We start from the raw sequence: 23736 nt of genomic DNA, 5'->3' as shown, positions 1-23736 counted from the left end.
TTGGGCGCTACTATAAGTGCTTCTTTAATAATACTGACTGCAGATATGCAATTTCTCATGACATTAATTACTACGTATCTAGTTACATGAAAAGTATGCTTTCTTCTTTTTCCCAGTGGAATCCTATAATCTCCAACCACCTCTACACCCTCCCCTATATATTTACTCCTTTCTTTAATATTTCAGTGGTCTTTTCACCGACGGACAGCTTGGTGCATCCCTCTGGAATCTTTCAATGCCACTTCTCAGTCAGACAGAGGAACTACTAGCGCAAACTACATACTCCCCCCACAAATGCTTACCACGTTTCTTCTGCCACTCTGATATCCCAAGATCATGCCCTGAATTCTGATCTCAAATCAGTAACACATGCTGTACTGACATTAGGCTGAGCCAAATCATCAATAAAACCTACAATTCACATTGCACCAAACTTAACTTCTTTCCTCTCCAGTACAGAGAGCTTACTAAAGACTTAATTTCACTTCACTCATATATAATATGTGGGAACATAATTTTAGGTACAGTTACATTTTTTGCTATTGAATACCTTGTCAATGAACACTGGATAATCTCTTGGAACCAGCTTCTGGCATTTTTCCCGGTTTCCAATAATCTTTCTGAATTCAAATATTCTGTTAAAAAGCAAGATACAGAACAGAGTCAAGCCTTTTTTAACTGAGTATTTCTTTACATCAAAATCGGAAGTCATGCTTTTATCTGAATTTGTACATCTTTCCTGTATGAAAGAGGCTAAACTAAAGGAGAGACAAAGGCCAGGAAGTTATTTAATTTGAAATCAACCTCTCATTTCTGAGTATACCAGCCTAGTGAGAGCTGTATCAGTTTGGCTTTTGCAGAAAAGGAATAGCTAGAATTGTTTTACTACATTGCTTGGTTTTGCCAATTTTTTAAAAACATTATTTTATACCTTTTTTTATGAAGATTTAACTTCCAAATTCAGCCTAGGTCAGATTAAGGCATAAACATTACAGGGCCAGGCCTAGAATACTAGCTCCTGGAGTCATGTGATTACACCAGACTCTCATTCATTTTAAGAAAAATTAAGTTTAGTCCTCATTGTTGCAAAGAAATACTTGAAAGTGTGGCCCGAGTAATTGATACAGCGACACCTACCTGAATCTGCAGATCACTTGAAACAATAGATCTGAGCAGAGTTAACTGCCACATCCATCTCAATAGGGTGTTAACTGCAAGCCCTATGGCTCTAGAGGACCCTGTCCAATACTGCCTCAGAAGAAAAGTGAAATGGTGGGTCCGCCCACCACAGCAAATTAGCCCAGGACCCAGGGTGTAACACTGGATGTGTCTGCTCAGCAACTAGACACCGGCAGCTGGCCAGTGTTAGCTGACACGGGTTCACAGGCTGCAAGGCCGTTTCATTGCCATGTAGACTTCCAGGCTCAGGCTAGAGCCTGGGATCTAGGACTCCGCAGGGTGGGAGAGTCCCAGAGGTTGGGCTCCAGCCCAAGCCTGGAAGTCTACACAGCAATGAAACAGCCCTGTAACCTGAGCCTGAGTCAGCTGGCACGGGCCAGCCACACGGTTTTCTATGCTGCGTAGACATACCCACTGAGGCCTCACTCCTGCCTCTTCAGAGTGAGGGAGAGGGGACTGCTGCTGCCAAGGAAGACAGGGGACAAACGTATAGGGGCCTATGCTGCTGCCTTTGTCTTGCTTGGAGAGGAGGCAGGCCATCTTCTTGCTGCTACTTGGTAGGGTACAGGGCCATAGCACAAGGCAAGGGTGTGGGGACAGAGCCTTAATTCAATCCCAAATATGGGGAAAATGGCACTTATGTGATCCCCTATAGGGAAGCCAACTACAGAACACAGTTAAAGTGACACCTGCAGCATGGAATAAAGCTTAGTAAAGTAAGTTAACATTAGCTAAGCCAACTACATAGGAACTAGATCTTGCACTGGCAGGGGGAAAGTGGGCTAACATTTTTTCCAGCAATAGCTTATGACCTTTGCTAGGACATAATATAGGAATAAGAGCTGGCAATAAATCAACTGGCATGCAAAGTACCAGTGTCTCTAAAAGAGAACACTGGCGAGTGGCTCTCTCTCAACCTCTTTGTATTTTCTGTAGTTTTTCCCGTATCTTTGCTCAGGAAGAAAATTCCAGTAGATGTCAGGGTCAGAACTACAGTCATAATTATAGGTACATTTGCACCTGCGATATATATCAAACGACACTTACTTTCCTAGTTTTACATAAGTTATTATACACATGGAATAAGCTGACTTCCCCCCAGTATATCCTGCAATCTAACCAATTTCTGCTCCACAACATAGTATTTTTATCTAGTTGGTATGTTTGGGTTTTTGGCTTTTTAAATCCCTATTATACAGAAATGTGAATTATAACAAATGCTACAGTTAGTTATAAAATGGTTTCCATTTTAACTCATTATTTCAGATACATGTAACAGTTTTCTGGAAAATATTCACGTGCCTTTGCCTGACTCTACTGATTTTCTGGGAGCATTAGTGGTTGAGAGATAATTCCCCCAAATGTTACAATATCTCTGGTGCAGCTCATCCAGATTACCCTTTGGAATTTTATTTTGAACATATTTAGAAAATACCATTCTGTTTTTCTATAGTCACAAAGAAAATAAATTAATCTTAATCAAATGCTTCCCCTTCCCATTCATCCAAATTAAAATGAGTCTGATCCTCAAAAGGATGACTTTTTCTAATAATAGAATGTTACATGTAACAAACAGCTCTGAAGTTTTCCCCTATTCTATTTTCAATGGACATAGACAGGGTTGAATGGAAGTTATGAAGTCAGTTGGTATTGGGCCAAAATTCTCAAGTGACTTGCCATACAACAGATCAACAGCCAAAATTAGCATTAACCATGAAACCCTGTCCCAGGGACTTCGTAGGATGAGAAAGGGGATTCCTCCCACTAGTTTAGTTTAGCAGCACAAATTATGAGCACTTTATACAACAAGGAACTAAAGGAGCATGGCTGAGGTTGGAAAATTCCCAGGATACCTTTAAATTACGTGCGGATGAGATTGTTTGTTAGATACCAATACTAATTAGTGCAGAATATGCCACACCAAATTCAGTCATTTAGTCCTATGGAGTTTTACCAGGGTTAATCTGGCCCATAATCTGTGAAAAAAGTGAGTCACTATAACTCCACCTCAATGCTCACAAAAAGGTCAAAAATGGACAATATTCATTTTATAGTCCTCAGAAAGTATAGTTCTAAAGTTTCAACCTCTGTTATAAAAATACCGTAAATTAACAACATTGGGGGAAAAATATCTGCAAAGTGGAATTTACTTTAAACCATTTATGCTATCTGTTCTTTGTGCTTCTGTGAACCTGAACAGACTAGTAAAGTTTCTGGTTTTCATATATTAGTATAATGCTACAAGATTTAGATAGCAAACATTGCATAAGAATGTTTAAGTCCAAACAAAATACTGTTTTCTCCAAATATATTTTTAATTAAAGATCACATCTGTTTTAAAGGTTTGGGGTTTTTTTTTAACCTTAAAAGAAGTAACTATTTACTTACTCTACAGTAACTTAATTCTTCGAGATGTATTCTCCACATGTACTCCACTTCTGGCAAGAATGGGCCCAAATACATTAAATAAGAATCTTTTTGACATCAGTGTCTTCTTAGGCTGCGCCTTGTGGAGGCAGAGGGCATAAAGGATGGGCCCTATAAAAGGGCTGCTGGGCCAGAGGGCTGCCAATCTCTCTCCAGCCTTGGAGAGGGAAAGACTGGCTGCCTGCAAGCAGAAAGGGGTACCTTGGACAGAGCAGTGGTGGGAAGAGCAGGAGGAGCTGAGGAGCTCCAGCCTGGCGAACTCCCCGGCTGAGGCTTTGCTTCCAAGGCCTGAGGAGGTACTGGGGCTGTGGGGAAGCAGCCAGGGAAGGAAGAGGCAGCCGGTCCAACCTCCTTGCTGATGATGAGTGGCCACTTCAGACTGCAGTTTGCCCGAGGGACGGGGCTAGATGAAGACTGGCAATGGTGGGTCACTGAGGCGAGGTGGGAATAGGGGATTGAAGTTCCCCAGGAAAGGGAGGACCCCTCCGTCTGGGAGCACTACTGTGGGGCAGTACCCCAGAGAAGGGGCACCACGGGTCATGGGGCCTACACTGACACCAGTAGTAAGACAAGTAGCAACAGCAGGAGAGACACAGCCCAACAGAAGGCGCTCTGGAGATGGAAAAGCTAATTCCTGAGGTAACCAGCAGGAGGTGCCGTGGCAGTGAGTGCACACCATGCTACAGTGCAACTGATTGTTCCTTTCTGTGTGGAATACTTTGCATTTGTCCTTATTGAATTTCATCCTGTTTACTTCAGATCACTTCTCCAATTTGTCCAGATTATTTTGAATTTTAAACCTAAGCTCCAACACACTTGCAACCCCTCCCATCTTGGTATCATCCACAAACTTTACAAGTGCACTCTCTATGCCATAACTGATCCCTGTGGGACCCCACTCAATATCCCCTTACAGCTTGACTGTGAGCCACAGACAACTACTCTCTGGGAATGGTTTTCCAATCCGTTAAAGAAATTGGAAGTACGCACCCACCTTATAGTAGCTCCATCTAGGGTGTATTTCCCTAGTTTGTTTATGAGAAGGTCATCCGAGACAGTATCAAAAGCCTTACCAAAGTCGAGATATACCTCATCTACTGTTTCCCCCGTATCCACAAGGCTTGCTACCCTCTCAAGAGACATCAGCCAGCCAGCATCCAGGCTGTGAGAGAGAGGGATGCTGGATCCAGGTGCAGGACTTGTCTCCCTGATTGTGCATTCATGTCTGGGTGTGTTAGGAGCATGATCAGGGACCATGATGACAGGTGCATGCAGTCCGAGTACCAAAACTGTACAGGCCACGCTGAGGCTTTCATCATTATAGCGGCATCCTGTATGATCTTCCTGAGAACTCTCAGCATCTGGGGAATTGGCAAGGGTAGTAAGCAAGCACACAAGAGCCCTGGTGGCCATGGGCTCAGTAGGGTGTCCAGGGAGCCAGCACAGGTTCCTCCTCTGGAGCAGAATCTGCAGCACTCCTTGACCTGTTCACATCCAATCAGAACCAATTTTGGGAATCACCACCTGTGAAAGATGTCTTGCTGAATGCCATCTTGGACAACTATTGAATAGTTGCTTAGAGTATTGTCCACCCGGTGAGATGGTCCACCACGAGGTTTCATAGCCTGGGAAGGTGGAGGGCTAGTGGTAAAATGGTGGCTGATGCACCACTACCAAAGGTGGACTGTCTCTTGGCACAGGGGCAACAGACCAACACCTTCTTGCTTGTTGCTATAGGACATGTCTGTAAGCACCTGTACTATGGCATCTCAAAACACCAAGAGAAAGACTTATGTATGCTAGCCAAATGGTTCTCAACTCCAGGGTATTTATATGACAGCTCACTTCCTGAGGGGGGCCAGAGGCACTGGGTCCGGAGGTGTGAGACATTGCCCTCTGGTGTTATCTGGACTGGTGATCTGCTAGGTCACTCCAATCTTTGACTCTGGGAGCCAGTCTTACCCTGCTCTGCTGTGAGAGCCCCCACTCCTGGACTATTCACGCATAGCCTCCGGCATGTAATCTGCTCCCAGCTACTAGCAACCGAATGACACTAGCCAATATATCTAGTCCCAGACACAACCCTAGGAACCTCCGTCTTGCAGTGTCCAGTTATGCCTGCTGGACGCTGCAAGCTTATACAAGTTTGTCAATTTAACAAAAATTGATATGTACCAGGCTTGTTATCCCAAGGGGAGTCTCTGACATACTTCAAACCAAACACACTACTTCAGGTAGAATAAACAAACAGATTTATTAGCTATAAAGACAGATTTTAGGTGATTACAAGTAAAAGCATAACAAGTCAGATTTGGTCAAATGAAATAAAAGCAAAACGCATTCTAAGCTGATTTTAACACTTTCAATGTCCTTACAAACTTAGGGCTTGGCCACACTTGCGAGTTAAAGTGCATTAAAGGAGCCCCGGGCGCACTAGCTCACTACCCATCCACACTGGCAAGGCACGTAGAGTGCTCTGACTCCGCAGCTAGAGCACTCATAGTACTCCATCTCGGTGAGTGGAATAACGTTTTGTGCACCCCTGCTGGAGCGCCACGATGCCAGTGTTGGACGCCCTGATCTGTTAGTGTGCTCTGATCGGCCTTCAGAAGTGTCCTATAATGCCTGTTCTAGCCACTCTTGTCATCACTTTGAACTCTACTGCCCTGCCCTCAGGTGACCGACTGTCAGACCCACCCTTTAAATTCTCTGGGAATTTTGAAAATCCCCTTCCTGTTTGCTCAGCCAGGCGTGGAGTGCTCTCAGCAAATCTTTTCAGGTGATCATGCCTCCACGCGCCAAGCGATCCCCAGTATGGAGCAATGGCGAGGTGCTGGACCTCCTCAGTGTTTCGGGGGAGGAAGCTGTCCAATCCCAGCTGCGCTCCAGCCGTAGGAATTACAATATCTTTGGGCAGACATAAAGAAAAGGGGCCATGACTGGGACACACTGCAGTGCAGGGTTAAAGTGAAGGAGCTGCGGAATACCTACCGCAAAGCCCACAAGGCAAACAGCCGCTCTGGTGCTGCCCCTATGACCTGCCGTTTCTACGAAGAGCTGGACGTGATACTTGGAGCCGACCCCACCTCCACTCCGGGTACCACCATGGACACTTCAGAGACCAGTTCAGCAAGGCAGGAGGAAGAGCAGCAAAGCAGGAGTGAGGGTGTTGAGGCGGAGAAAGACACCCCAGAATCCCTAGATGCATGCAGCCAGGAGCTGTTCTCAAGCCAGGAGGAAAATAGCCAGTTGCGGCGGCCAGTGCTTGGGGAAGGACATACACCAGAGGAGGTTCCCGGTAAGTGACTTTTATTTTGGGAAGGAAGTTATTTGGTGCGGGCTCTTGGGGTGAGGAGGGTTAGGGCTGCATGCATGCCTAGATGTGGAATAGGGAGTTGATGTGCTTTATCACATTGCGGTAATCAGCCTCAGTGATCTCTTCAAAGGTCTCATCCAGAACGTGGGCAATCCGCTTGGGCAGGTTTCTTGGGAGAGCCACTGTTGTCCTTGCCCCTGTAAGGCTAACATGTCTGCGCCACTGTGCTGTGAGGGGCGGGGGGACCATGGCTGCACACAGGCAAGCTGCATATGGGCCAGGGCGGAAGCCGCATTGTAGTAGAAGACCCTCCCCTTGCTTCCCAGGTCACCCTCAGCAGCGAGATATCTTCCAGGAAGAACTCCTGGAAAATGTGGGGACAGTGTTCAGTATAGGGGCCCCCTGCTGCTGTTGGCTCTCCCCAAGGCACAGAAACCCAGAGGGCAGCACAGTTGTGAAACAATCAGTCACGCTTGACCCTGTGCTTACTCACCATTCTGGGGCTCCCGTGGGTTATGTGCACTCACTTTGGGATGAGCAAATTATGCTATTGTGTAGACTGTGCTTGCCCTTCATTGCGCTGTCTGGTGTGAACAATGCTGCCTCTGTTAAGTGTTGCATTTTGCCTTCACAGATGCAACCTTGAGATCTCAGCCATCCGTGTTATCACCGGCCGAAAGACTCCAAAGAATCAGAAAGAGGCAACGTAGAAGCAAGGAAGACATGTTGCATGAAGTAGTGCAGCATTCAAGTAATGAAAATCAAAAAGTGCAGGAGTGGCGAGACAGTGAAAGGAGGAGCGCCGGCACAAAAGCACAGTGCTCCAGCAGCAAAGCACGGATCGGCTGATAAGCATAATGGAGTGCCAATCAGACTCTATCCAGGTGCTTGTAGCCATGCACTCAAAACTCTTTCCCTTGTGATCCCATGTCACCTCCAGCCCTCTTTCCCCAAAATCTGGGTTCTTACCGCCACCACCGAGCCCTGAAAACTACGACCCTTACCCATTGCACTCAACCCCCATCACCATGCAGTATAGCCATCCTGAAGTGCAGCACTCATTACACAGCACTCCAGACAGGAAGACTGAGTATGATAACAGGACATACGCAAATCTCTGATTGTACCGTTCCCCTCTCCATCCCACACCCTTGCCCTTTCTGTTTCCCAAGCAGTTGTGTTTCTTTTCAAAAAATGAATTTTCTTTTCAATAAATGCATTTTTTGGCTTTGAAAACATTCTTTATTACTGCATAAAGTAAAAGATACCTTAGCCCAGGAAAGAAACAGGCACTGCAAGTCAGTGTAGAAAACACAGATTCCTACTAACATTGGAACCACTGCACTTCACTCCCATGCAGGGCACCAGACATTACTGGTGGCTTTCAGCCTCAAATTGCTCCCTCAAGGCATCCCTAATCCTTGCAGCCCCGCGCTGGGCCCCTCTAATAGCCCTGCTCTCTGGCTGTTCAAATTCAGCCTCCAGGTGTTGAACCTCCGAGTTCCATGCCTGAGTGAATCGTTCACCCTTCCCTTCACAAATGTTATAGAGGGTACACCACGCAGATAGAACCGCGGGGAATGCTGTCATTGGCCAGGTCCAGCTTCCCATACAGAGGGTGCCAGCGGCCCTTTAAACAGCCAAAAGCACACTCCACAGCCATTCTGCACCGGCTCAGCCTGTTGTTGAACTGCTCCTTGCTGCTGTCAAGACTCCCTGTGTAGGGTTTCATGAGCCACATAGCATTAAAGGGTAAGCGGGGTCTCCAAGGATCACAAAGGGCATTTTGACTTCCCCTACTGTGATCTTCTGGTCTGGGAAAAAAGTCCCAGCTTCCTGAACAGGCCAGTGTTCCAAAAGATGCATGAGTCATACACCTTTCCGGGCCAGCCTGCGTTAATGTCAATGAAACGCCCACGGTGATCCACAAGCGCCTGGAGAACCATAGAGAAATACCCCTTCTGATTAATGTACTCGGAGGCTGTGAAGGTTCCCTCCCCACTCTGAACTCTAGGGTACAGATGTGGGGACCCGCATGAAAGACCCCCTAAGCTTATTTCTACCAGCTTAAGTTAAAAACTTCCCCAAGGCACAAACCCTTTCTTGTCCTTGGATGGGTACTGTTGCCACCACCAAGTGAGTTAGACAAAGATTCAGGAAAAGGACCACTTGGCGTTCCTGTTCCCTAAAATAGCCCCCCCGAGTCCCTTCACCCCCTTTCCTGGGGAGGCTTGAGAATAATATACTAACCAAATAAGTAAACCAGATTCTTAAAAAACAGAACTTTATTATAGAGAAAGAAAAAGTAAAAGTAAAAGAAGCACCTCTGTAAAATCAGGATGGAAGATAACTTTACAGGGTAATCCAATTCAAAACACAGAGGATTCCCCTCTAGGCAAACCTTAACAGGGATAAACCTCCCTCTAAGCACAGGGAAAATTCACAAGCTAAAAACAAAAGATAATTTAACGCTCCTTGCCTTATTTACTTACTCTTTTTGCAATATTGAGACTCATTTTAGGATGATTTTAGGAGAAGGAATTTTCTGACCTGATGCTTCTCTGCTTCCCCAGAGAACACACAAAAAAGAGCACAAACAAAGCCTTCCCTCTCCCCAGATTTGGAAGTATCTTCTTTCCCCACTGGTCCTTTTGGTCAGGTGCGAACCAGGTTATTTGAGCTTCTTAATCCCTTACAGGTAAGGAGGAATTCTAGGCTACCCTTAGCTGTATGTTATGACAGAGGCTAGGTGGGCTGGTGCCAGAATTGGAGTGTGTGTGTCATCTGTCACCACTCCGCAGTTAGGGAAACCCGTTTGTGCAAAGCCATCCACAATTTCACACATGTTACCCAGAGTCACGGTTCTTCTGAGCAGGATGCGATTAATGGCCATGCAAACTTGCATCAAAACGGTTCCAATGATCAACTTTCCCACTCCAAACTGGTTAGCGACTGATCGGTAGCTCTCTGGAGTTGCCAGCTTCCAGATCGCAATAGCCATCCGCTTCTTCACCGTCAGGGCAGCTCTCAATCTCGTGTCCTTGCGCCGCAGGATGGGGGCGAGCTCCTCACACAGTCCCATGAAAGTGACTTTTCTCATCCGAAAGTTCTGCAGCCACTGCGCGTCATCCCAGACTTGCATGACGATGTGATCCCACCACGCAGTGGTTGTTTCCCGAGCCCAAAAGCGGCATTCCACAGTGGTGAGCATGTCTGTGAATGCCACAAGCAAACTCGTGTCATATGCGTTACTCGAGTCGATATCATCATCGGAGCCCTCACTGTCACTTTGGATCATAAGGAATAACTCGACTGCCAAACTTGACACGCTAGCGAGACTCGTCAGCATACTCCTCAGCAGTTCGGGCTCCATTCCCGCAGACTAAAAGGGAAGACAGAGCGCGCAATACAAAAAACATTGAAAGATGGCGCCAAATGTGGATGGAAACACAGAAATTGCTGGGATGCGCACCGATGCATCACAGGGTATGGGACAGGACCCAGAATGCCCCCCACCCCCTTCCCACAAGCCACAGTGCCAGAATGGGAAGAGGTGCTCTGTGGGATAGCTGCCCATAATGCACCACTCCCAATGCCGCTGCAAGTGCTGCAAATATGGCCACACCAGTGTGCTTGCAGCTTTCAGTGGGGACAGACTGCAGCGCTTTCCCTACTGCGCTCTCCGAAGGCGGGTTTAACTCAAAGCGCTCTACATCTGCAAGTGTAGCCATGCCCTTAGATGCTTCTCACCACAGGCTGGCTGGTTACTTTTCAGTCAGGCTCTCCCCTTTGATCAGCGATTCAGTCACTTGGTGGTGGTGGTGTCTGTAGATGTAGGTAGGAGAGAGAGAGCATGGCAAAATGTGTCTCCCTTTTATCATGTCCTTCCTTTCCTCTTGGCTTTGCGCCCCCCCCCCCAGTCAAGTGAGCATTACCTAATCGCAGTCCCAAACTGACCAAAGGAAAGGGATGACTCCCTCAAGGGTCTAATAGATTCTTTTGTTGCTGCCTAAACCAGTGTCCATTGTTCCTGTGAGGCTGGCTGGGTTTGTTCCATCCATGCCCTGATAAGGCGTGAACTGCCTCTCTGTTCCTGGGGAGTTTTTGCATGGGCTTGCTTTAAGCCATGAGGATACATTTTCAGCCTCACCTTTAAGCTTACTATAAAATTACTGTAACAATTACTATAATTGTTACATGCTCAGTGCATTATGAGCCTTCCGAAGACACTCAACATGACAAACTTTGCATTGGATACCACCCAATCATTTTATAAAGATGAACATGGAGGTGTAGTGCAGTGATTCTCAAAGCCGGTCCGCCGCTTGTTCAGGGAAAGCCCCTGGTGTGCCGGACCGGTTTGTTTACCTGCTGTGTCCACAGGTTCAGCCGATCGCGGCTCCCACTCGCCGCGGTTCACTGCTCCAGGCCAACGTGCTGGCTGCCCTTCCCGCAGCCCCCTTTGGCCTGGAGCGGCCAAACCTGCGGACACGGCAGGTAAACAAACCGGTCCAGAGCGCCAGGGGCTTTCCCTGAACAAACGGCGAACCGGCTTTGAGAACCACTGGTGTAGGGTGTTCCCCCGAGGTACAGAGCATCACAAGGTGGTCCAGCTGAGTTCCCCAATGTACATTTGTCTGTCACCAATGTCATGCTGGGGATCGGTGAGGAGATGGGCAATCTGTTGTAGACATGTAGATGTCCTTCGACCAATCTAACAAGGAAAGGATCCTGGGGGATTGTGACCAACATGTCTTAGGTACCTGCTGAATAAATACATTGATCTCAACCACCCTTGCATAGAGTACAGGTGGCAAATGTGTCATGTGGGAGCAGGAGGCCATGTGACCCATGAGTCTTAGGTATGTTCTGATTAATGTTAAGGGTGTGAATGAAGCTGTTGACAAGGCTTAGAATGGTGAGAAACCTGTTCTCTGGCAGACAGGAGCCCATACTACCTCTATGACTTTTATGCTTTAACAAGATGTAAGGGTGACTTCATTCCATTGACTGAGGTCTGATGCAGCAAAGAGATTCAGAACTACTCAAATAGAGTCGTTCAGGTGTTGAGGTGACCAGCTCAAATCAGCCAGTCACTGAGGTAAGAATAGACTAAAATGTCTTTCCTTCTCAGATGAGAAACCATGACTTCCATGCACTTGGGAAGACCCTCAAGGTCAAAGAGAGAGAGAGAGGCCATAGAGAAGCACTCTGCATTAGTAGTAAGACTTTCCCACAAGTAAGCTGAAATATTTCTTTGTGGCCAAGTGAATTGCAATATGAAAGTGTGTGTCTTGTAAGTAGAGTTGCAAACCGATCTTGAGGATCCTAGGTGGAGATTATGGACTCAGCATCACCATCCTGAACTTGAACCCATAGCTGAATTTGAGTCAGAGTTTCAGGACGGGGTGCAATTCCCCTTTCTGCTTATGATCAAAGTAACCCACCCTGCCCTGGAATTCCAAGGGCATTCTTTTACTGCTCTGAACTGCTCAGGAAGGAAGTGGACTCCCTCCTACAATATCTCATGAGAGGGGTCCCACAAGGGATTGGGGATGAGGTGGGGAAGGTTTGCAGGGGACTGAAACTGGATAGAGAATCCTTGTCCAAAGGACTCCAGAACACTTTGGTCCCAGGTAATTTGGTTCCATACCTCCCAAAACAAACAGCTCTCAAAAGGAGAGAAAGAGCTGGATCTGCTGGCTCTGCAAGGCTCAACTGCACATTCAAACCTCCTATTGCAAGGTAGATGGAAGGTGTGCGTCAGAGGAGGAAGGGGCAGAAGATATCTTCATCTGGAACTTCTGCCTCTTCTTCAGTGGCTCAAACAGTCTCTGCTGTCTGTAATAGTACTCAGATGGTTGTGTCTGCATGTTGAAGGACACCAAAGACAATCTTTTGCTATCTGGGTGTATGCATCTTCGCTCCACGAAGGAGATGGTACAAGCCTCGGCCCTGTCTGAGGCAAACAGCCTCATCCGTATTACTAAAAAAAAGTCAGAATCCTCAAAAGGGAAGCACTCTATGGTTGCTTGAGCCTCCTTCTGTATTCTCAAGGACTGCATTAAGAGGCCCAATGAATTGCTATTATGCTAGCCACTGTAGGTGAGGTGTTGTGAACAACCTGTATTGAGGTCCATGCAACCAGCTGTTCCTCCTGCACCTGGGATTTAAATTCCTTGTTGTGTTCCTGTTGGAGTTTGTTGGTGAATTGGGATGCATGATCCCAGTTCAGAAAGCTGCATTTGGCCAGGAGTGCTTGGTAGTTAATAATGAATGCTTATAGGATGGCTGAAGAATACAAATTCCAATCAAAGAGGTCCACCAACATTTTAGTATCTTTAACCCTGGGAGTTGCTTTCTGTGGACCCTGTCGTTTGGACTTCTCTTGGACAGTGACTATGATCAAAGAGTCGAGTGTTAGATGGCTAAAGAACTATTCAAAGCCTTTGGAGGTGATCTGATAATGCCTGTCCATTTTCTTAGATATAGGCATCACAGAGGAAGGAGTCCAAAGGTCTCTAACTGGTTCCATTAAGGCAAGCCATGGGTATTGACTCCATGGGCGTTCCAGGGCTGGAGCACCCATGGCGAAAAAAAATTAGTGGGTGTTTAGCATCCACCAGCAGCCAGATTCTCCCTCCCACCCCCGCAGTGCCTACCGTCCACCAGCAGCCCCGCCAATCAACTCCTCCTGCTCCCTCCCAGCACCTTCCACCCACTACGATCAGCTGTTCCGTGGGGGTGGAGCAGGGACAGGTAGAGGCAGGGCAGGGGTGGGAGCTTGGGAGAAGGGGTCGGGTCGGGGCAGGGCCTGTGGTGGAACAGGGGGTTGAGCACCCCCAGGGTCTGGAGGAAGCTGGTGCCTGTGCATTAAGCTGTTATTTACTGGCACTACCAATCTACTGGGGACCAGAACATGTGCAGAACATGGAGAAGTTTGTATGACTTCTCTTGCCCTATCTTGACTGGGATTTCCAAGATGTCAGCTATCCTCCTGAGAAGTTCTTGGAAGATCCAGCAGTCATCAGGCTGGTTTGAAACTATAACGGTTCACTGAAGAGGACAAAAATCACTGTCCGGACATGTTGGGCTTCTGTCTCGTGAAAGTCCTCTTGCTCACTCTCTCCATCAGGTGCATGATCTGCCAGGTGAGTGAGACCTACAAGGGAAGGGTGACCTTGCTCTAGTTGCCTGAGATGCAACAGGAGTCTTGTGAGTAGGATGCATCCCATATAGGGCTCAGGAAGACCATGCCTGCATGAGGTTCTGGAAGGAGGTGCAGGCCATGATGAGTCCCGTGCAAAGTACTGCTTGTGATTGTCGCTGTAGTCCCTCATGTGGATTTCTGAATGCTCTTTCAGGCAGAGTAGGCTCATAAGGGTCCAGGGACCAAAGCAGTTGGGTGAAGCAGATCTCTTGAGTAGGACCATGAGGCTTCTGAGCTGGTGGCACTGGGTTTCTTAGTAGAAGAGAGCAATGGAAACTCAGGCTATTCCAGAACTGTCAACTCTCCTATCCTGTGAACTGTGCAGGTACTGCAAAGAGAGGCTCCAGAGGTGAAGATTCAGAAGGAAGGGTTGCCGGTACCATCATCAAGTTGGTGTGAAAGACGTCAGTGCCAAGGTTTTAGTTACCAAAGGCACAGTCTTGGTCAGAATGTGCTTTCAGTGCTGGTCCAGAGAGATCTGAAGAGTGCTCTTGAGGCTGGCTTCAGTGTCAGCTGCTTGGATCGTTGGTAACAGATACTGGGAACATCAATGGTTATTGAAAAGTGCACCAAGGCCAGTGGAACCCGATCTGAGCCTTGACTTCCCTCCTAGCGTGATCTGTTTGGAACTGGAGAGGACGATCTATGTCTCCCATCACCATGCAAACAGTGTTCCTTCAGGCCTCTCTCTTTAGAGGACTGGGCTGCAGTGAAGGATGTTCTCGCTGACTCTGGAGTGGAGGAATGGCACAAACACAGAGGCAGAGATGGCAGGCATTCCTTCCTGCAGTCACAGGAGGTAAGAATGAAGTGGAAAGCAACTGAGTCTGCCCCTGCCCTTTATACATTTGTCTACAGAGTGCTGGAGGGTGCACAGGTCACAGGTGCAGCCCCAGCAGACATTGCTACTCAAAGGGTCTCATGTGCATGAGGTTCAGGTGCACCTGAAGTGGAACATATGTGGACAATACACTTAAAGAATCCTACATTTTGGAATTAATTTAACCAGTGATAATCCTTAAAATACCTTGGAATAGTTTAAACCATTATTACTAGTATTAGCATTAAATCAGTGCCAACTAAGACTGAGGCCTCATTGTGCGAGGCACTGTACAAATATAAAACAGACTCTACCCCTGAGAGATTACAAACTAAATAGTACATCTCGCTGAAAAATTTATGACAACGTTTTTCCCCTGTAAAAAAAATGCTGTTTCACTGAAAATGAAATTTTCTGAGAGAATGCGGTGATTTTGAAAAATTTCATTTTTAAAAAAATTGAAAAGTATTTTGATAAGGTCAAAATGCTGTTTTGATTTTTTTAATATTATATTCTAAAAAATTAAAGATGTCAAAATAAAAATTAAATGTTTTTATTTACTCAAAACAAAATGTTTTCAAAAATTTTGTTTTGCAGTAAATTTTGAAATTTAGTTTTTGTTTGAATTTGGACAACTCTAAACAGACAAACCAGACAAATGGTTGGGAAAAGAGGCTAAGCTATCTAATTCCCATTTAAGGATGTGTTGTAAGGTTACTACTATATCTCTCTGGTAGTCTCAACGTACATTTACAGATCTCCACCAACTGCTCCAGACAAAACTTTCCCAACAACAGTTTCTTGCTCAATGTATTCCTTTGCTTGTAGTGTTTATGTTTGCACAAAGTCAATTTCTCAGAAATTTAGATCTGTAATTTCCATTTTAGCCTAATATGATATATTATTCATTTTATACACTCAATTATTCAATATTTAAATTTTAAGAAACCCACAGTACGTTGCTCGTATAAAAGCAAAAGCTTTTTAAAATCAATCCACTCAAAGATTCATCAAGGGGAATTAACATCGTATTAAACTATTTTACATTAAATTTTTGTGAATATATCATGCTAACATATAAACCTTAAACAAGCATGAAATCAAAACCTGCAGACCAAAAGCTCTTTCTTGTTCTTAATCAACTCTAAAAGGAGATTTTTCTCTCTATATAACTCATTAAAAATGGATGTGCAAAATGTAGCCATAGTTTTTCCAAGAGAAACCAAATGGAGAAAGCAAGGCATATACCTATCCTACATTGTATGTTTTAAAGTTTATATTTGGCAAACTAACTTCTTTATAAACCTTTAAGTAAGAGAGACACCTAGTTACTTCTTTTTTAATTTTAGAGGAGATGCCTCCTTCCAAGGTATTTTACAAGCTTTGTCCTCGGACAACACAACCCATCTAGCTAGCTTTATATAAATTCAAGATCTTTTAAAATACGTTCTCCTGCACCACCGTGTTTAAGTTTCCATTAATTGGATTCTTTGTTTTTAAACAGACTTTTTAACAGCAACATGTATTTTTTTCTTACCATAAAATAGTTTAGTGTATAAATGCACTAATTTAAAAATTAAAATATTTAGTTTCTGAAGTCTAATTAATCCTATAATGTTTTGTTTTACTTTTTTTTTTTAGAAAATTGAAAATAAAACATTGTATTTTTAGTAAAAAACATTTATCTGTTCATAGTCTTTAAACTAAATTTACTTAGATTAACAGTATGAAATATTCTGTGATTTTTTTTTTTCTGTGAGGAAAAATAATTACCTTTTCAGATCTTCTGGTCTTCCCCATCCTTGGATGAAAAGTTTAGTGAGGAGAAGCCGTCTGTACAAAATATCCAGTTTACTCACACCCATTAGTAGCAAGCTAACATCTAAAAGGAGAAAATGAGGCCTTAAGTAGGTGGTTTTGGAAGAATATCATTTATTTTTTCTTCTCAGCCAAGAAGCAGACACAGCAAAGAAGCTCAACAAGGCATCACAGCCCCTCTGAAGGAAAGTCAAACCCAAGGGAGCAAAGCCCAGAGTCCAACTGATCATATTTTGAACACCTGCATAATCTGTAGTGCTTAATTTTGAGGGCTCAGGTAGACACAACTTAGAAAAAAACCTTTCTACCCCCATTCAGTCCCTGAATTCCACTCTCATCTTCCAGAGAAAAACTGCAGAAGTAAAACTATCATTTTGATGTAACAAACTGTGATGCAGCCTATTCTGTAAAATTGGATTTGAAACATAGATATGGTCCTTCAATTTTAGATGCTAGAAGAAATTCAGATTCATGTTCCATCAGCTATATTTCAACCTCTTTCATCTGTTCTAGTCTCAATTTATGAATAGACATGAAACATTTTAATTATAATTTCAAATACCGTTAAGTTTCTGACCAAAAACAAACCTGTAAGGAAATGTAATCAGTTACTTCCATATTCAAAGGAAAACTAATTATCCAAAGTTACCAGAGTGATAAGTGCTTATCTTATCCACAAACACGTGTTATGTTTTTATATCAGTACACAATAGTATCATGAAAATAATCTGGAAAGAATGCATCTTAATTGTAATTAGATTATTTTGTTCTACAAAGGGGTAAACTTTGAGGGACACAAAGCAGGTTACTCAGTGGTGTTAGAAATTCCCAGATCACAATAATGCTGCCAAGTTTTAGGAATGGAATCCTTGTAGATTGAGAGAGCTTGAAAAAATGTGGGGAGTTTGATTTACTTGCAGATGTAAGAGAAACATATATGCTCTGTGAAATAACATTTATTTATCATGCTGAGAGTAGGCCATTTTACATGAACTAATCTGAGTGGAAAAAATGCTTTTCAGATCTGGGAAGACCTCATTATCATTAATCCAGTTTTTCATGGAAAGCTCTTTTATAGAACAGACATACTACTTTTTGTCACCTTTGCACTATGCGCATCCTATTACTTAAAATACTAATCCCATGATTAGCGGAGCTTTGTTACCACTTCTCCCTACATTTCTCAGTGCATACAAATTCTAGAAAATTTGTAATGCACTTTAAATTGCAATTCGCTTTGAAGTCAAGACACAGACATATTACTGAGGTACTGAAGTGAGAGGCTGCTATTCAGCAGGCAATTATATGGTCCCAATATGTATCATTAAATTTGCTTGGCTTTAACTTTGTGATCAGTACTATAACTCAGAAAGGAAAGTCCATTTCCTTCAACAATATATAAAAAGAAAGCTTTCATTCAGATTACAACAGATCCCTACAAAAATGCATGAGACTGATGCTAAGGATATGGATACTTGCTAGAAATGTGGGGTACAGGAACACTGCTGCAGGAGTGCCCTGTCCTTACTGAGTTTTGGAAGAATATACTGGCTGAAATTAATTTTATTCTTAATTCCCCATTTAACTATTCTGTTTACAACTTGTTTGTTCTTGCAAGCCTGAAGTGATTGTACCTCACAGATTCATCAGAGTGATTCCTCCCACAGGCCTCTGAGATGGCTAAGAAAATAATATTGCAAAATTAGCATTCTTCAGAGAAGTGCTGCAATGAATTGAGAGTTAGCAGCTCTGAGACAGTAACTGAGGCTTTAGCTACACTAGAAAGGGTTTGCTGATAGAGCTATACCAGCAAATCCTCCTAATGGAGACACAGCTTATACCAGCAACATTTCTTTTGTTGGTATAGTTTATACCGGTTCCCCAAACAAAAGTTATAATGGTAAAAGGACTTATTTGAAGGTACAACTGCCTCTACATAAGGACTTTTGCCACCCTTGGTTAAGGGGTATGACTGGAAAATCATACTATCAAAATCCTTGACAGCATTCCTTTCAGTGAAGGATGCTTCTTACTTATGTCGAAGTTTGATCAGTAAATAGTATTTACTGACAAAAATTTTAGTTAAAAACCTACACTTACTAAAATAATGCGAAGCCACTTCTGTGCACTTGATACACCAGGCAAAAAAGTTAAGCTATTGGTTGTGTGCATCACAGAGCATATGATCTTCCAATTGAAGTTTCAGGATTTTTCTACACCTAAGAAAACAGATGATTTTGTATCAACTAAAAAATTAAATGTATAACAAAACACCATTTGTTGTATGAAACATGTACTGATAAATGGGATAATCAGCATATTTCCAAATCTCTATCCACTGCATGATCTAAGGAACCTTGCTTACAACCTACTGACAATGGAAGTTAATTTATGCAATTGTAGTTTTTATTCATCTAGTTTTGTATCTGAAGTGCTGTTAACTTGAGCCCATACCACACTCCAATTGCAAGCTTTTTTAAATATAAAAAAATGATCAATATTCACACCCTAATAATGCAGTACTTCACATGTCTATAAGGCCAACTACTGAAGGATCTCAGTCATTTGTAAACAAAATAAAAACTAATATGTAGAATAAATGTCTATTTTTGTAAGCAGAAGCTTCAAACTTCAAAAACAGACTTCAACGAGAAACTACAGAACTGGAATTAATTTGCAAACTTGACACCATCAAATTAGGCCTGAATAAAGACTGGGAGTGGCTGGGTCACTACAAAAAGTAATTTTCCCTCTGATACTCATACTTTCTTGTCATAACATAACCCCTCCCTGACTCCCCAAAATACTGCTACTCCAAAGAAGCAGTAATGGTCCTAAATTCTGACATAAAATTTAAGGGACAGAAATAAGTGCTTTATAACCACTGAAAAGCCAGGACATTTTGCTTTCTAGTAGTATGAAGTCTTAATTCCTAGCCCTGCCAGTCTCAAGCAGCGAACTTTAAAGTCACGTTATTCTGATCCCCATCTTGCTTCGTTTATCCCACTCTCTTTCCTTCAATGCCTTCTAATCTTTTAAAATTAGATTAATGAACAGCTTCAGTCATATAAAATAATCTGAGACATGACATCAGTCACGTTAGCATTGAAACATGTATGTGAGGACCATCAGAACATGATTTTAAAGATAGGTATCTTGCAACATGCCAAGATCAGAAACACTTGGGTAAACCAGTAAAACTGCTTTCAGAACCTTTCTTTTTCAGAAAGGAGAGCTATAACTCTGCTGCAACTACAGCAATAATCCATATAAAATGAAGGGAAAAGGCACCATTGCCAAGGTTAGAGCCACCCCAAAAACAAACATCCCTTGCAAAACAAATTTTGCTTCCTTACTTACCAAGAAACCTTGAAAATTGCTGCTTGGTTCTAGCTACTGTTCTTGGCTGCTGCTCAGTGCTGATCTATAATGACTCTCTTACTAGTAAATATTTTATTGATCTCAACTGTCTTTCCTCCTTTGCTAATGTGTTTTTTTACCCTGTTTATTACATTTTATTCACCTGATTTCTTAACTACGCTAAGCATTACTGCCTGTTAATTCTGCTAGTCTTCCAGTCAAATTATTAAAAAAAAATCTGATAGCTACACAAGCTGTTACTCCGTTTCTATTAAGGGGCCACATAGCAATATGGATTTCAAACATCAAGTTGGAAAAAAAAAGAAGTTTCCAAAAATGGAGTCATATCCCTCTAGTTTCGTATCACCAATTAGAAGCTCACTCAACAGAAGGGCTTTTGGTTCAGTTTATCTATTAGCAATCAGTAAATGAGATGTACTTTGAACAGATCTGAGGTTGGCCAGGATAACAGATATTAGATCAGAAGTACAAGTGATTTTAAGAAAATAAACTGATATTACATCAACCCCAAAACACACTGCTGGACAACTGGAGCATGTTAAAAGGATGCTAGGACACAGGATGAGACAATTCCTTGTATTCAATTAACTGCATTGATTCACATTAGGACTGCCCAGCAGCTCAGGACCATTTGAAATAAAGAGGACTGAAACTAGGAGTAACAGTCCCTCTCCGCAGCCACCCCATTGGAAAGGGTTCAGAAAAGGGCTACAAGAATGATTCAGAGTCTGGAAAACATGACTTACACTGAAATACTTAAGCAGCTCTCTTTATCTCAATATACTCTATACTCAATATATGCATGCCCCAATCCCATGCCCTGACCCCCCCCAACCCAGAACCCCTTCTTGCTCCCCAAACCCCTCATCCCCGGCCCCACCCCAGAGCCTGCACCGCCAGCCCAGATTCCCTTCTGCACCCCAACCCTCTGCCCCAGCCCAGAGCCCCCTCCCACACCCTGACCCCCTCATTCCCGGCCCCACCCCGCAGCCCTCACACCCACACTCCAGCCTTCTGCCCCAGCCCTGAGTCCCTCTCATGCCCCAAACCCCTCATCCCCAGCTCCACTGGATCGCGGGCATCAACAATTTTCTTCAACTGGGTCCCCAGAAAAAAAAGTTTGAAAACCACTGATGCAGGGTATATACCAAGGTACATACCCACAGGCTTCAGATAGGTCTTTACTAGCCTAAGCCAGCGGTTCTCAACCAGGGGTACGGACACCCCTGGGGGTATGCAGAGGTCTTTGAGGGGGTACATCAACTTATCTAGATATTTGCCTAGTTTTACAACAGGTTACGTAAAATGCACTAGTGCAGCAATTCTCAAACTGTGGGTCAGGACGCCAAAGTGGTTCATAACCCCGTTTTAATGGGGTCCCTGGGCTGGCATTAGACTTGCTGGGGCTTGGGGCTGAAGCCAAAGTCCGAGCCCCACCACCCAGGATGGAAGCTGAAGCCAGAGGGATTCAGCCCTGGGAGGTGGGGCTCAGGTTTCCACTTTGGCGGGGCTTAGGTTACAGTCCCCCTGCCCAGGGCTGAAGCCCTCAAGCTTTGTCCCCTTCCCTGCAGAGTGGTGGGGCTGAGGTTTCAGTCCCCCTTCCCAGGGTCATGCACTAATTTTTGTTGTCAGAAGGGGGTCGGGGTACAATGAAGTTTGAGAAACCCTACACTAGTGAAATCAGTACAAACTAAAATTCCATACAATCACTTGTTTATACTGCTCTATATACTATACACTGAAATGTAAGTACAATATTTATATTCCAATTGATTTATTTTATCATTATATGGTAAAAATGAGAAAGTAAGCAATTTTTCAATAACAGGATGCTGTGACACTTTTATATTTTATGTCTGATTTTGTAAGCAGATAGCTTTTAAGTGAGGTGAAACTTGGGGTAACCAAGACAAATCAGACTCCTGAGAGAGTTACAGTAGTCTGGAAAGGCTGAGAGCCACTGGTCTAAGCAATGTCTCACTGTCTACACTGCTATTTATACCTATGCTTGGGGGACCAGGCGTATATGTACGCTACACATCGCCATAAGAAATGGGCTGTTTAGAAGTCCACTTTATGATCATAGTGGCCCCCCTCTGGCCTTAAAACCTATCAATTTAGTACCAGGATACTAACTATAAAATTGAATAAGAGGGGAGAAATGACCAATGGTCTACTGTGGTTAGTTACTGCCAGTTTTATTTTTAAAACTACCATTTACACTATGACATAAGATTGGTGATACTTAGGGGAGAGGAACACAAAATTCTAGTAAAATTTACAGTAACTAAGTGTCCTAATATTCTGAATTTCATTCAATCAAAAGTTGTAAACTGTTCTAGGGATGGTGAAATGTAGGCCAGGGTTTTTGTTTGTTTGTTTATTTTTTAAAGACACTACTAAACTATGAGAATTTTAGGTCCAACAAGCCCAGTATCCTGTCCTCTGACAGTGGCCAATGGTAGGTGCCCCAAAGGGAATGAACAGACAGGTTATCATCAAGTGATCCATGCCCTGTCATCCAATCCCAGGCTCTGGCAAACAGAGGCTAGGGACGCCACTGATGGACCTATCTTCCAAGACTTTATCTAGCTTTCTTTTGAACCCCATTATAGTATTGGCCTTCAAAACACCCTCTGACAAGGAGTTTCAGAGGTTGACAGTGCGTTGAGTGAAAAAATACTTTCGTGTGTTTGTTTTAAACCTGCTACCTATTAATTTCATTTGGTGGCCCCTTGTTCTCGTATTATGGGGAGGAGTAAATAACACTTCCTTATTTACTTTCTCTACACCACTCATGATTTTATAGACCTCTATCATATCCCCCCAATCGCCTCTTTTCCAAGCTATTACCTTCCACTGTAGGTTGGAGAAGAATGAAGCCAAAACTGTGATAAGACTGGATTAGTTTCGCAGAGGTTTTCTGGAGCGGGGCAGGTGAGCGAGCGGTGACAAAATCGATTTAAACGGACACATAGGGACGTGCCTTCAAACAGCAATCACGACCGCGTCGGGGTGGGGGCATGGCCACAGCCAGGTGCTGGAACTAGGGATACACAGTTTCCGCCTTCAGAACCCCGCTATAAGATTGTTTCAGCACCACTGGGCACCTGCTGCTACGCAGACCCGCAGGGAAGCGCACACGCTGGGCACCAGCGGGCCAGGGCAAGGCAAGCGCTCTCCCGCGAAGGGAGCAGGAAGGGCGGCGGGCCGGGCACCCACAGGGAGAGGACGGCGGGGCGAGCCCGGCTTCCCGCACCCCTGAGACTGGAGGCGCCGAGTTACTGACCGCAGGCGGACAGGGCCCTTCTCCTTCGAGTGGCGTCCCCAGCAGCAAACAAGAGCGACGCCGTCCCCACCCACGCCCCGCATGGAGGCGCGTCGGGCAGCAAGTCCCCGCCTGCGGCCGGAGACTCCCACCGCCCGACACTTTCCCGGGGTCACTCACTGAGCCGGGCAGGCGGCTTCCCGCGCTCCCTGCGGCCGCACATGGGGGAAGGGCCAGCCGGTCTCGATGGTGTGGGGCGGGGAAGGGCTGAAGGTCGCTACCGGGGCGGTGCCACCCCACAGCCGGCCCCTTCCGGA

The 23736-nt window shown here is 44.5% G+C and overlaps 1 protein-coding gene across 2 annotated transcripts in view; it reads right to left on the bottom strand.

The window, feature by feature from the left end:
- ABHD18 (abhydrolase domain containing 18) overlaps positions 1–23685 on the bottom strand; it is a 52474-nt gene extending 28789 nt beyond the window's left edge. Inside the window, exons 1-3 of one of the 2 annotated variants that reach the window (XM_074950845.1) lie at positions 23600–23685; positions 16726–16834; positions 551–635 (exon numbers count right to left, since the gene is read on the bottom strand). In XM_074950845.1, coding sequence (XP_074806946.1) covers positions 551–635; positions 16726–16834; positions 23600–23642 — 237 coding nt within the window. In that variant the 5' untranslated portion in view covers positions 23643–23685. Of the gene's footprint in view, positions 1–550; positions 636–16725; positions 16835–23599 lie in introns of those variants that run through there. The other variant, XM_074950846.1, reaches the window with a different exon arrangement.
- Between the last annotated feature and the right edge of the window lie 51 nt (positions 23686–23736).

The sequence above is a fragment of the Natator depressus genome, chromosome 4 (genome assembly GCF_965152275.1).
Source record: "Natator depressus isolate rNatDep1 chromosome 4, rNatDep2.hap1, whole genome shotgun sequence".
NCBI lineage: Eukaryota > Metazoa > Chordata > Testudines > Cheloniidae > Natator > Natator depressus.
Note: the sequence above shows the minus strand (reverse complement) of the source record. Positions and strands in the feature narration are given on the sequence as shown.